Genomic DNA, 14,893 nt, shown 5'->3' on the forward strand with positions numbered 1-14,893 from the left:
TCAAGCGAGTCTATTGGAATAATTTTTTTTGAGAGCGTATACTCACTTCGCATCTCTGCATCACATTTTGATACTTACTGCAGTACTTCAGACTTTATTATTGTATCTGCTATGGTGATCTATGATATGCGATCTTTGTTGTTACTATTATTGATACCGGAATCTCACTCTTCAGTAGGTCCTTGGTCTCGGAGATTTGAAGAATGAACCCACGGACCACAGATCAGTGGTAAGATAGGACTTTTATTAGAAGTTAGAAAGGAATATAGAAGAAGTAAAAAGCACCAGAGCTTCTGGAGGAGGGAAAGAACTGAAGAACTCCCTCGGGAGTCTCCATGTGGGCTCTTTTATCTAGGGGTCTTAAGTCTAGAGGATTACACATGGCTGGCAGTTGGTCCTTTACAGTCTTTGTCCCTGAGAAGGGATTAGGGTGTTTGCTAGGATCCAAGGTGAAACCACCCAAAAACTATCACAGGCTGCTTTGTTTATAATCTTATCAGAGCCCAGAGGGTGTGTCCAGAAAAGGCAGTCTTCTTGTGCCTGGAAATGGAGGTCTGACTTCTGAGGTCACCTGGGCCTAGAGAATGGGGGGCTCCCTGTCTAGCCTGGAGTGGTGGAATCCTGTATCATTATGATTATTTGTAAGTACCGAGAACGGTACCCATTTAAGAAGGAATCCTTAATGTTCTAACTATTTCACTAGCTAGGTATTCCCTTCTCTCTCTTCCAGTCTCTCTATTCCCTAAGGGGAAAAAATATTAAAATTAGGCCGCTTAATAACCATACAACAGCTCTAAGTGTTCTAGTAAAAGGAAGAGTCTTACATCTCTCCTTCTATTTATGTATTTTATTTATTTATTTTTTGAGACAGAGTCTCACTCCATCACCCTGGGTAGAGTGCCGTGGCATCATCATAGCTCACAGCAACCTCAAACTCTTGGGCTCAAGAGATCCTTTTGCTTCGGCCTCCAGAATAGCTAAGACTACAGGTGCCCATCACAATGTCCAATTAGTTTTTCTATTTATAGTAAAAATGGGATCTTCTTCTTGCTCAGTCTGGTCTTCAACTTCTCAGATCAAGCAATCTGTCCATCTTGGCCTCCCAGAGTGCTAGAATTACAGGCGAGAGCCACTGTGCTTGGCCTCATCTCCCCCTTTAAATGAAAATATAGAAATATTTTGGCTTAGTAAGGGAGTCTGTGTCAAAAGCCAAGACAGGTCAAAAGCTAGGTCTCTCAGGCCAAGCAGTTAGTCAAGTAATACAAAGAAAAAATTCTTGAAGAAAATTTAAAAGTATTGCTACTCTGGTGAACATATGAATGATAAAAAAGCAAAACAGCCTTATTGGAGATGTGGAGAAAGTTTTGGTGGTTGAAAAGATCAAGCCAAGCCAAAGCCTAATCCAGAGCAAGATCCCATCCCTCCTCATTTCTGTGAAGGTTGAGAGATGTGAAGAAGCTGCAGAAGAAAATTTTAAAGCTCTCAGAGGTTGGTTCCTGAGGTTTAAGGGAACATGCCATCATCATGACATAAAAGGGCAAAATGAAGCAGCAATGCTGATGTAGAAGCTGCAGTAAGTTATACAGAAGGTCTGCCTATGATTATTGATGAAGGTGGCTACACTATACAACAGATTTTTCAATGAAGGTAAAACAGTCCTCCTCTGTTAGAAGAACATATCATCTAGAACTTACCTAGCTAGAGAAAAGAAGTCATGCCTGGCGTCAAAGCCTCAAAGGACAGGCTGACTCTGCTGTTAAGGACCTGTCACCTGAGCTAGGTGGTGACTTTAATTTGAAGTCACTGCTCATTTGCCATTTTGAAAATCTTAGGGCCTTTAAGAATTACGCTAAATCTGCTCTGCCTGTCCACTATAAATGCAACAACAAAGCTTGGATGACAGCACAGCTCTTTCCAGCTTGGTTTATTGAATGTTTTAAGCTTATTGTTGAGGCCTAGTGGTGAGAAAAAAAAAAAAAATCCTTTCAATTTATTGCTGCTCATTGACAATAAACCTAAATACTCAAGAGCTCTGATGGAGACATACAAGGAGATTAATGTTGCTTCCACACCACTAAAACAATATCCATTCTACAGCCTATGGATCAAGAAACAATTTCTAATTTTAAGTCTTATTCTTTACTAAATAAATTTTGTAAAGCTACAGCTGCCATACATATCAATTCCTCTGGTGGATCTGGGCAATATAAATTACAAACTTTAAAAGGATTCATCATTCTAGATGCCATGAAGAACACTCAAAACTAGACCTGCCATTTGATCCTACAATTCCTCTACTAGGTATATATCCAGAAGACCAAAAATCACATTATAACAAAGATATTTGTACCAGAATGTTTATCGCAGCCCAATTCATAATTGCTAAATCATGGAAGAAGCCCAAGTGCCCATCGACCCACAAATGGATTAATAAATTGTGGTATATGTACACCATGGAATATTATGCATCCATCCTTAAAGAAAGATGGAGACTTTACCTCTTTCATGTTTACATGGATGGAGCTGGAACATATTCTTCTTAGCATAGTATCTCAAGAATGGAAGAAAAAGTATCCAATGTACTCAGTCCTACTATGAAACTAATTTATAGCTTTCATATGAAAGCTATAACCCAATTATAACCTAAGAATACGGGGAAAGGAGGGGGAGGAGGGGGGGGAGGATGGGTGGAGGGAGGGTAATTAGAGGGACCACACCTATGGTGCATCTTACAAGGGTACCTGTGAAACTTACTAAGTGTAGAATATAAATGTCTTAACACAATAACTAAGAAAAAGCCAGGAAGGCTGTTAACCAGTGTGATGAAAATACGTCAAATTGTATATAAAAACAGTGTATGTTGCCCCATGATTGCATTATAGTACACAGCTATGATTGAATAAAAAAAGAAAAAGAAGAACATTCATGTTTAATGGAAAGGGGTCAAAATATCAACTGGAATGGGGATTTAAATGAATTGTATTCTAACCCTCTCAGATGATTTTGAGAGGACTTAAGTCTTCAGTAGAGTGAATAACTGCAAATGTGGTAAATGTAGCAAGAATTATTGAATTACTGCAATATCATGATAGAAGTTGAATAGGGAAAGAGTTGCTTCTTCCTATATCAAAATATCACATGTACGCTAAATTTATGTACATCTATTATGGACCCATAATAATTTAAAAAAATCTATGTAATTCTTATTTGGATCCTGAAATAGAAAATAAAAGGCATTGATGATAGAGTGAATTTGAGAAATTTTAATAGAGCCTAAAGATTAGATAATAGTATTGTGTAAACATTTGATTTCTTAAGTTTCATAATTATGCTAAACTTATATAAGAGAATGCTCAGCACACTATAAAGTATTTAAAGGCTGGGGAAAATTCTTTCTATACACTAAGGTTGTGAGGGTTTTCTCCTGTGTATTTTTTTAATTTTAAGGTTTTTCTCTTTGCATTTAGGTCTTCAATCTGCCAGGGATTGATTTTTGTGTATCATGTGGAATTGGGAACTATTTTTATAATACTGTTATATGGATAAATAAAACATCCTAGAAGTATTGGTTAAATACATACTTCTTTTCCCTCAATGGACCAAAAACATTTTTTAGATAAACAAAGAAAGTAGTTTATTGAGATGGAATCCCCTCCTGGGGAAGACGCAGTCAACATTGTTGAAATGACAACAAAGGATTTAGAATATTCTGTAAACATAGTTGATAAAGCAGCAGCAGGGTTTGAGATGATTACTTCTTATTTTGAAACAAGACCTGCTGTGGGTAAAATGCTATCAAACAGCATCACATACTACAGGGAAATCTTTTGTAAAAGGAAGAGTCAATCAATGTGGAAAATTTTACTCTTGTCTTAGTTTTAAAAATTGCTACAACTATCCCAATCTTCAGCAAACACCAACCTTATCAGTCAGGGGACATCACTATCAAAGCAAGACCCTCTACCAACAAATAGATTACCATTCCCTAAAGGTTCAGATGACCATTAGCATTTTTTAGCAGTCAAGTATTTTAAATGAAGGTATATACATTTTTTTAGATATAATTCTAATGTATACTTAATGGACTACAGCATATTGTAAATGTAACTTTTATATGTACTGGGAAACCAAAATATTTGTGGTATGCACCTTAACAAGTCTGGAACCAAACCCACAGTATTTCTGGGGGTGCCTGTGTTATAACCATTGAATGATTTAGCATATGAAATTTTCAAATCGAGAACTGACTCCTATAAAATGATAGTTATTACTCCTATTCTCAGCTTCCTCAAAAGACTGATTTAGAGATAAGCATAATGGTAAAAGTTTAGGCCTAGTATACGGGGTAAATTTTCAAAGAAATAAATGCCTGTGGAATCAATGATTATTAAATATTCTTCTATATTTTTTTACAGACAGCTCTATGAAAATAGATGAATAAAAAATAATCCCCTTTGACAACATGATGTACAATACCAGGCTCATAATATCAGCACAAAAAAAACAAGTTAAATATCTGAAGTGTAATGTGTAGTACATCTGCTCAAGAGCTTATGTAGACAGATTGTGGGAGAGGTGCTACTGTGAAGGATAGAAACTTCTAGCTCCTTTAACACTATTGCAGCTGGTAATGCCAGTTCCAATACAATGAACTGACAATCCCTAGACGGGTTCTTTAATTCAGGGTTTATTAATGAATAAATTACTAAGGCATTTATTGGGAATGATAATAATTATATCTAAGGTCTACTATAAGAATCATTGATGTTTATTGTATCTATATAAATAATAAATTATGGAACTTTCATCTAAGTAGAGTAGCTAAAATCATGATCCTCAAAGCCAGACCATCCTAGATTCAAAGTTGGCCTGCATCCATTACCAAACATGAGCTTGGGCAATTTGCATAATATCTCTACCCAGTTTACTAAAGCTTTAAAGAACAATACTAATAGCATACCATCATCACTAATTCATATATTTGGCAAGAGTTTATTGAATAGGCCCTATGTGCCAGCTACTGTTGGGGTTGAGCATACAGAAAGCAAAACAGATATAAACCCCTGCCTATATGAACTCTTATTTCAGTTGTGAGAATTAAACATTTAGTACAAGATTTAAGATTTCAAACAATGTTAGATACTACTTTTAATTGATGATGATGGTGATGATTTAAGACAACGGTGTCTCATTATGGAGTTGGTAATAACACAACCTCTGTATGTGGGGAAATATTTCTGGTCCATGGCCCTTAAACTATGTTTTAAATCTTGGTCATATCCCAAAGGAGTGATTGAACTGGCTTTGCAACTCTTGATTGGCGGTCTTTATCTCAATGGGCCAGTTTTTACTGGTAAACCTACTCAGTGAATAATTGAAAATTTAGTATGTATTAATTGGTTCTTATGAAAGTATTCAACTCCTTCCAATATATGCTGACAGTATTTCTACTTGCTTGAAGATCATTCATTGATGAAGTAAAAAAATTTTTTTCTTTGAAGAATAGAATATTAGCACCTGGTTGAAACTGAAATGTGTACAAATTATCAGATAAAAATCATATATATGGAATATATGGGCAAAGAAACCAGACAGTGTGAGTAGGAGGATCAGTCTGTGTGGAATGGAATTAGAAGTTGCAGGTGGTATGAAGGAAGCCCCAGAGGGGAGAGGATGAACGGGAGAGGAGAGTCAGGAAAAAAGTCCTTCTGAAACGGATTAGCCGCCAATGGGTTTCTGTTTATGCTTTTCCTTTAACTTCTATAAATAACTCCTCTCACAAAAGTCATTTTGGAAACTTATCTTTCAAAGTTGGTAAAGACATCAATGATTTTAGTTATCTTCACTTAAAGAGGGTAATTTATCATCTAGTCAGTGTGTGCGTGTCTGCCAGGAAGGCTGTGAGCCAACATACATCACACTGAGTAGCTTCAAGGATTTGGTTTGCCTTCTTGTGTATATTTAAATGCAGAATTCATTTCAATCTGACATTTTTTTACCCCTCATCATATTTTTCTTCTAATTAAGTTCTATAAATGTATCCTCTATCCAGTTTGAGCTGTAATAAATTCCTTTCTTGAATTGGCCTTCTGAAAGTCACAAACCAACATTATGATGAATAACAAAGTGAATAATTTCCCTTCCAATGTGTTTATTTTGAGTAGCAAAATGCCAGAGAAAAATGAAACTATGTTTCACTAGAAAGAAGGCCCTGCCCACAGTGATTATATTTCTGTGAATTGAATGCTTCTAAACCTGGATGAAGGAGACTTCTAAAACCGTACAGGTCTAATGTAAGGAAATAGTTTTTTAGTTCACAATTTGAGGTTTAATGGTATTAATGGAAGGAATAAATAATGAGAAAAGTTTTGCTCTCATGCAAGTTTTAGAGTTACCCGTATAGGTATGAACCAAAGCCACGATTTCCTTGGGAAACTGATGTCTTGAAGTCCATATTGAAGAAACAAGGAACAAGGCCATTTATAGAATGGACCATGAAAGAAATGAATGTGTGATTGCAATTTTTTAATTAATATTTCTTTCACTCCAAAATATAGGGAAGTAAATGTATTGTGCCTTTGAGTTGAGATGGCCAAATTGAAATTGAACAATTTGTTGCTAATATTTAGACTGGTATTTTAATAGGTGCTTAACATTAGACACGCTTATCCCCTTACATTATGAGGCATAGATGAAATTCTATATAAATAAGATTAAAGCATTGCCATAGATAAAATATCACTCATTAACCTTATAGACTCTTGATTTCAGGATAGTTTAGCTCCAATATTTAAATAGCTACAATGAACAGAATCTGCTTCAAATAATAATAGTTAATATGTTAATCTTTAATTTTACATACTTCTTTCTCATTTCCCTCTATGCCTTTATAGAGTGGGAATTACCTTATGCATCTTGAATTCATTACTGTAATTTGTGTACTGTGAATTGACTGAAGCCAATTTAAGTGGTATATTAGCATAGAATTTTAGTTCCTTCACTTTGTGTAGATAGTGGGCCATGGAGTTAATGTTTCATTTATAGTATTTATATAGAACTGTGATAATGTGGTTATGATTTATGATCATTTCCTGGATAATGCCTGATTTAAGACATATTGTAATCTGAAAAGAATTTTGATGTTCTATAATAAGCATGACCACTGATCCAAATATCCTAAAAATACCATTTACAACATCATTGATATAACCTTTTTTCCCTAAAAGATAAACCAGAATTGTTTTTCAAACAAAATTAGGCATGTACAACCACCTGAACCAACCACTTCATTTTGCAAATGAGGAGAAATCTGAGATCCAGTGAAGTTGATGGCAATAGATGGAGATCACGAAGCTATCATTTTTAGAACAATATAGCGACTGATTTCTAGGCCAGTCACTCTGTGAACTGTCCCTGCCTTGCTGAAATGAGATAATTACTGCCATTTCATTTATTCACATCCGGAAACCATTTAGTGTCATCTCCCCCTAACTACTTTTCTCTTTCCTTGCACAGCATTGTCATGCACCCCCAGAAGGACATCTTGGTCTCCTGTGGTGAGGACCGCCTCTGGAAGGTGGTGGGGCTTCCACAAGGCAACGTTCTTCTCACGGGATTTGGCCACACGGACTGGCTCTCAGACTGCTGTTTCCATCCCAGGTCAGTGCTCACAACACCAGCATCACCCTCATCCTTCCAGGAACGTGCTTGTCGATTGTTTCCTCACTCTGCTGTCTTTGTGGCATTTTTCTCTCTGTAGCCTCACAAACTCCACTGAATTTCAAATGTGTAGATAATTGCCCCTTTGTCTTTCATTATATTGACTTTGTATTGATTTTTTTCGATATTTGGTACAGGTAAAATTTAGTCCACATGCTGATGCATTTAAGAAGAGCAATGATCCTCTCAGGAAAAGCGTTGTTAATGCTCCTTGTGCTCACGAGTCCTGGCAAGGCACAGGGATTTCTAGTCAATAATGCATACCAGTGTTTGCTTTGCCTCTGTTAATCTTGTAGGTTTTAGAATTAAGTTATCTACCAAAACGGATCAGAAAGCAGTGATCAATTTCTTTAAATTCACTGATGCCCAAGATATTAAAGAGAACAAAGCAGTACTGAAATACTGAGACTTGTAATTTTCAGAAGTCACTGAATTTTTGTACCCAGAAGACCATCGGCATAGGAGGAAGGACATATCAGATTGGCAGACACATCACTTCTGGTGGGTGGAAAGCTCTGCTCACGATTCTTTGTGATCTGCTCCTACTTCAATCCTGACTGTTCCCTATTGTTCACCACAGTTCTTAGCATTTGTAAATACTCTGGGGTCTGACTCTTTCTAATAAGTTCAGCCTAATGATTTTTGGAGATTTCATAGTTCTTGGTGCAGTTTCTAAATTATTCCATTGGACATTTCTTGTTAGGATTTCTTATTCATTTATTTTCATCTTTTTACTAAATCTCTTTTTCTTTAACCATCTTTGTTTTATCTTTTGTATTAATATCAATGAAAGTAGATTGGAAAAATTTTTCTAAGTATACAGAAATTCAAAAGTTAATAAAAAGAGTGAACTAAGTTTGTTTCAAATTTTAATTTTTGAAGATCTTCCTGAATCATAATTTATCTTTAGTACTAGATGTTTGACCTCAATTTATGAACATGTAGTACATTTCACATCTGGTAAATGTATATGCATAAACAGAGCCTGGCTGCCCTCTCCCCTCTGAGGAACACAAAGCCCGTCTTGCAAGCGGAGACAATGCAATTAGAAATGTAGCCTATCACTTATGTAGCTACTGGGCATACTAATCAGATTTTGATAATGCCCTGTGACCATGACAGTCAGTGACTCAGAGATTTTCTCATTAATACTTGACCAGCATTGGTTCTTTTAATAGATCTCCCTGTTTTCCTACTCAATTACTGAAATTAAACTGAGGTGGGATACATCATTATTCACTCATAATGTGAGTTTCCTTTCCTTACTTTCTTATGGCAGAATTGTGGCACAATTATTAATACTGTTTGCTTTTTTCAGTGCATGAGACAAAAATAATTTGAGAAAATACACTTAACTGTAAGTATATAATTTTTTTTTGCAGTTTTTTTGGCCGGGGCTGGGTTTGAACCCACCACCTCCAGTATATGGGGCTGGCACCCTACTCCTTTGAGCCACAGGCACCGCCCATTAACTATAAGTATTTTTAAGCAAGAGATGCTGAATCGCAAATGTCCTTTTTGTAGAACTAATGAAAAAGAATAAAACATACAACAAAAATGTTCTCTTTTGGTTTATTTGGGGGTATAAATAAATTCTAGAAGAGTTTATGTTTTAGACTTTAAACATTTTATAATCCTTAATGTATGTAAAAAGTACCGAATATATATGTATATACATGTACATATATATATAAAACGTTGATGTCTTAAAAGTTGTTGAAAGTAATGTTTTCTGAAATTTAAATTTGTGACATTTGAGCTTTATTTTGGCTTATCTAATTTGTTCAGTAAAAAACAATACTTAGTGATTGAAAATAATATTTTTCCTCTCATACTATATACTTCATCTATAATTAAAAATGAAATGTAAAATTAGTGGTCAGGTTGATTCTGCTTTCTTGGAAGAAACTTCGGGTGGTCACAGTATGTATGGACACTTGCTTACCTCATGTGCTCTTCTCGGAAGAAAAATAAATTCATCCGTTTTCTTTATTTTTAATTTCAAATGCTTCTAGTTGAGTGTTTTTTGTAACTGACAGCTGGATGTATTCCTATATGCACTGGTAGCCAGCCTTAGACTCACCGCCTCTTCTGTGATGGTGACATACCCAAATTTTGTTTGGAGTCTGTCCTACTTAATATAACGTGGTCCACACCTTGACAGGCCTAGTTAGTCTTGCTTAGGGTGATGTCCTGCTTCCTTTGTCATAGCAGAGATCTCAGATACCTTAATAAATAAAGCAGGCATCTCAAGATTTACATCAAGCAAAAAAGGATTAACAGGTAAAACCAGAACTGACAGGAGAACTCGAGGATTCACTTAACATAAAATAAAAGATCACATAAAACAAAATTATAGCAGCAAGAAATACATCATCAGAATCAAATTATCTTTCTCAACTTTTAATCCATTAAGTAAACAAAATTATACTCAAATTAGAGAAATTCATAAAATAGTAAGTGTATTTAATAGTACACCAACATCAAAACATGCCCATGGAAACCTCATTACTTCTCCAATTAGTGTTTATTTTCTTTAAATGTTGAGTAAAGTTATTTTTTATTTTCCTTAATGTTATAATATCAGTTACTTTTTATTGTCACACTAATATCTTCTGACATATTGATAACTCAAAAAACAAATATGCAAAACTTTTAATTATACATTTTATGTGAAAATTACTCAGACTTTATACATGCTGAAAGCATTTAAAAAACTCTTATTGCAAGTCTCCTAAATTCTTTATTATAAAGTAATATTCATGCAACTGATCATTGTCATTTACTCTTTACAGTGAAATTCTTCTATTTGAATCTAAGTTTTTAAGATTCTCAGTAGGACTTGGGTATCCACGTCCTTTATTTATTTATTTATTTATTTTTTATTGTTTAATCATAGCTGTGTACATTTGTGCAATCAAGGGGTACAATGTGCTGGTTTCATATACAATCTGAAATATTCTCATCAAACTGTTCAACATAGTCTTCATGGCATTTTCTTAGTTATTGTATGTAGACATTTGTATTCTGCATTTAATAGGTTTCACCTGTACCCATTCTAGATGCATCATAGGGGGGGCCCCACCCATTACCCTCCCTCAACCCTGACTTCCCCCCTCCCTTCCCCTCCCTTGGCCCTTTCCCCATATTCTTGTGCTATAGTTGGGTTATAGCCTTCATATAAAAGCTGTAAATTAGCTTCATAGTAGGGCTGAGTACATTGGATACTTTTTCTTCCATTCTTGAGATACTTTGCTAAGAAGAAAGCTGGAAATGGAAAAATATACCATGCTTTTTCCAGCTCCATCCAAGTAAACATGAAAGAGGTAAAGTCTCCATCTTTCTTTAAGGCTGCATAATATTCCATGGTATACATGTACCAAAATTTGCTAGTGCATTCATGGGTCGATGGGCACCTGGGCTTCTTCCATGACTTAGCAATTATGAATTGGGCTGCAACAAACACTCTGGTACAGATATCTTTGTTATATTGTGATTTTTGGTCTTCTGGGTATATACCTAGTAAAGGAATTATAGGATTGAATGGCAGGTCTATTTTTAGATCTTTAAATATTCTCCAAACACCCTTCCAAAAGTAATGTATTAGTGTACATTCCCACCAGCAGAGTAGAAGTGTGCCCTTTTCTCCACATCCACGCCAACATCTCTGGTTTTGGGATTTTGTTATGTAGGCTTCTCTTACTGGGGTTAGGTGATATCTCAAAGTAGTTTTGATTTGCATTTCTATGGTGATTAAGAATGATGAACTATTTTCATGTGTCTGTAGATCGCGAGTCTGTCTTCTTTAGAGAAGTTTCTCTTCAAGTACTTTGCCCACCCTGAGATGGGATCACTTGTTCTTTTCTTGCTAATACATTTGAGTTCTCTGTGGATTCTGGTTATTAGACCTTTAATCGGAGGTATAACCTGCAAATATTTTCTCCCATTCTGAGGGCTGTCGGCTTGCTTTACTTACTATGTTCTTGGCTGTGCAGAAGCTTTTTAGTTTGATCAGGTGCCAGTAGTGTATTTTTGAAGCTGCTTCAATTGCCTGGGGAGTCATTCTCATAAAATATTCACCCAGGCCGATTTCTTCAAGAGTCTTCCCTGCACTTTCTTCAAGTATTTTTATAGTTTCATGTCTTAAGTTTAAATCTTTTATCCAGCGAGAGTCTATCTTAATTAATGATGAAAGGTGTGGGTCTAGTTTCAGCCTTTTACAGATCACCAGCCAGTTCACCCAGCACCATTTGTTAAATAGGGAATCTTTTCCCCATTGAATGTTTTTAATTGGCTTGTCAAAGATCAAATAACTGTAAGTAGCTGGAGTCATCTCTTGGTTCTCTTTTCTGTTCCAGACATCTACTTCTCCATTTTTTGTGCCAGTACCATGCTGTTTTGATCGCTGTTGATTTATAGTATAGTCTGAGATCTAGTAGCGTGATTCCTCCTGCTTTGTTTTTATTTATGAGTAATGTTTTGGCTATTTGAGGTTTTTTTCTGATTCCATATAAACCAATGTATTATTTTTTCAAGATCTTTAAAATATGACAATGGAGCTTTTATAGGAATTGCATTAAAATTATGTACTGCTTTGCTTTAACGATGTTGATTCTTCCCAGCCATAAGCATGGTATATTTTTCCATTTTTTAACATCTTCAACTATTTCTTTTCTTAAGGTTTCTTAGTTCTCTTTATAGAGATCTTTCACGTCCTTTGTTAGATAAACTCCCAAATATTTCATCTTCTTTGGCGCTACTCTGAAAGGAATAGTCCTTGACTGTTTTTTCAGCTTGGCTATTGTTGGTATTTATATAAAGGCTACAGATTTATGGGTGTCGATTTTGTTGCCTGAGACATTGCTGTATTCCTTGCTCACTTCTTTTTTTTTTTTTTTGGTACTACTTTTTTTTTTTCTTTTTTTTTTTTTATTGTTGGGGATTCATTGAGGGTACAATAAGCCAGTTACACTGATTGCAATTGCTAGGTAAAGTCCCTCTTGCAATCATGTCCTGCCCCCATAAAGTGTGACACACACTAAGGCCCCACCCCACTCCCTCCCTCTCTCTTTCTGCTTCCCCCCCCATAACCTTAATTGTCATTAATTGTCCTCATATCAAGATTGAGTACATAGGATTCATGCTTCTCCATTCTTGTGATGCTTTACTAAGAATAATGTCTTCCACTTCCATCCAGGTTAATACGAAGGATGTAAAGTCTCCATTTTTTTTTTTTTTTTCCATTCTTTTTTTTTTTTTTCTTTTTTCTTTTTTTTTTTTATTGTTGGGGATTCATTGAGGGTACAATAAGCCAGTTACACTGATTGCAATTGTTAGGTAAAGTCCCTCTTGCAATCATGTCTTGCCCCCATAAAGTGTGACACACACTAAGGCCCCACCCCACTCCCTCCCTCTCTCTTTCTGCTCCCCCCCCATAACCTTAATTGTCATTAATTGTCCTCATATCAAGATTGAGTACATAGGATTCATGCTTCTCCATTCTTGTGATGCTTTACTAAGAATAATGTCTTCCACTTCCATCCAGGTTAATACGAAGGATGTAAAGTCTCCATTTTTTTTAATGGCTGAATAGTATTCCATGGTATACATATACCACAGCTTGTTAATCCATTCTGGGTTGGTGGGCATTTCGGCTGTTTCCACATTTTGGCGATTGTAAATTGAGCTGCAATAAACAGTCTAGTACAAGTGTCCTTATGATAAAAGGATTTTTTTCCTTCTGGGTAGATGCCCAGTAATGGGATTGCAGGATCGAATGGGAGGTCTAGGTTGAGTGCTTTGAGGTTTCTCCATACTTCCTTCCAGAAAGGTTGTACTAGTTTGCAGTCCCACCAGCAGTGTAAAAGTGTTCCCTTCTCTCCACATCCACGCCAGCATCTGCAGTTTTGAGATTTTGTGATGTGGGCCATTCTCTCTGGGGTTAGATGATATCTCAGGGATGTTTTGATTTGCATTTCTCTAATATATAGAGATGATGAACATTTTTTCATGTGTTTGTTAGCCATTCGTCTGTCGTCTTTAGAGAAAGTTCTATTCATGTCTCTTGCCCATTGATATAAGGGATTGTTGGCTTTTTTCATGTGGATTAATTTGAGTTCTCTATAGATCCTGGTTATCAAGCTTCTGTCTGATTGAAAATATGCAAATATCCTTTCCCATTGTGTGGGTTGTCTCTTTGCTTTGGTTATCGTCACCTTAGCTGTACAGAAGCTTTTCAGTTTAATGAAGTCCCATTTGTTTATTTTTGTTGTTGTTGCAATTGCCATGGCAGTCTTCTTCATGAAGTCTTCCCCCAGGCCAATATCTTCCAGTGTTTTTCCTATGCTTTCTTTGAGGATTTTTATTGTTTCGTGCCTTAAATTTAAGTCCTTTATCCATCTTGAATCAATTTTTGTGAGTGGGGAAAGGTGTGGGTCCAGTTTCAGTCTTTTACACGCAGACATCCAATTCTCCCAACACCATTTATTGAATAGGGAGTCTTTCCCCCAAGGTAAGTTCTTGTTTGGTTTATCGAAGATTAGGTGGTTGTAAGATGTTAGTTTCATTTCTTGGTGTTCAATTCGATTCCAAGTGTCTATGTCTCTGTTTTTGTGCCAGTACCAAGCTGTCTTGAGCACTATGGCTTTGTAGTACAGACTAAAATCTGGTATGCTGATGCCCCCAGCTTTATTTTTGTTACTAAGAACTGCCTTAGCTATACGGGGTTTTTTCCGGTTCCATACAAAACGCAGAATCATTTTTTCCAAATCTTGAAAGTACGATGTAGGTACTTTGATAGGAATGGCATTGAATAGGTAGATTGCTTTGGGAAGTATAGACATTTTAACAATGTTGATTCTTCCCATCCATGAGCATGGTATGTTCTTCCATTTGTTAATATCCTCTGCTATTTCCTTTCTGAGGAGTTCATAGTTTTCTTTATAGAGGTCCTTCACCTCCTTCGTTAGGTATATTCCTAGGTATTTCATTTTCTTTGAAACTATGGTGAAGGGAGTTGTGTCCTTAATTAGCTTCTCCTCTTGACTGTTATTGGTGTATACAAAGGCTACTGACTTGTGGACATTGATTTTATATCCTGAAACATTACTGTATTTTTTGATGACTTCTAGGAGTCTTGTGGTTGAGTCTTTGGGGTTCTCTAAGTATAAGATCA

At 35.9% G+C, this 14,893-nt stretch overlaps 1 protein-coding gene across 1 annotated transcript in view; it reads left to right on the plus strand.

The window, feature by feature from the left end:
- The window catches only part of SPAG16 (sperm associated antigen 16), a 996,461-nt gene that overhangs the window by 451,445 nt on the left and 530,123 nt on the right, over positions 1-14,893 (plus strand). The window contains exon 11 of the mRNA XM_053597632.1: positions 7,516-7,659. Coding sequence (XP_053453607.1) covers positions 7,516-7,659 — 144 coding nt within the window. The remainder of the gene's footprint in view (positions 1-7,515; positions 7,660-14,893) is intronic.

Source organism: Nycticebus coucang, chromosome 7 (assembly GCF_027406575.1).
Source record: "Nycticebus coucang isolate mNycCou1 chromosome 7, mNycCou1.pri, whole genome shotgun sequence".
Classification (NCBI taxonomy): domain Eukaryota; kingdom Metazoa; phylum Chordata; class Mammalia; order Primates; family Lorisidae; genus Nycticebus; species Nycticebus coucang.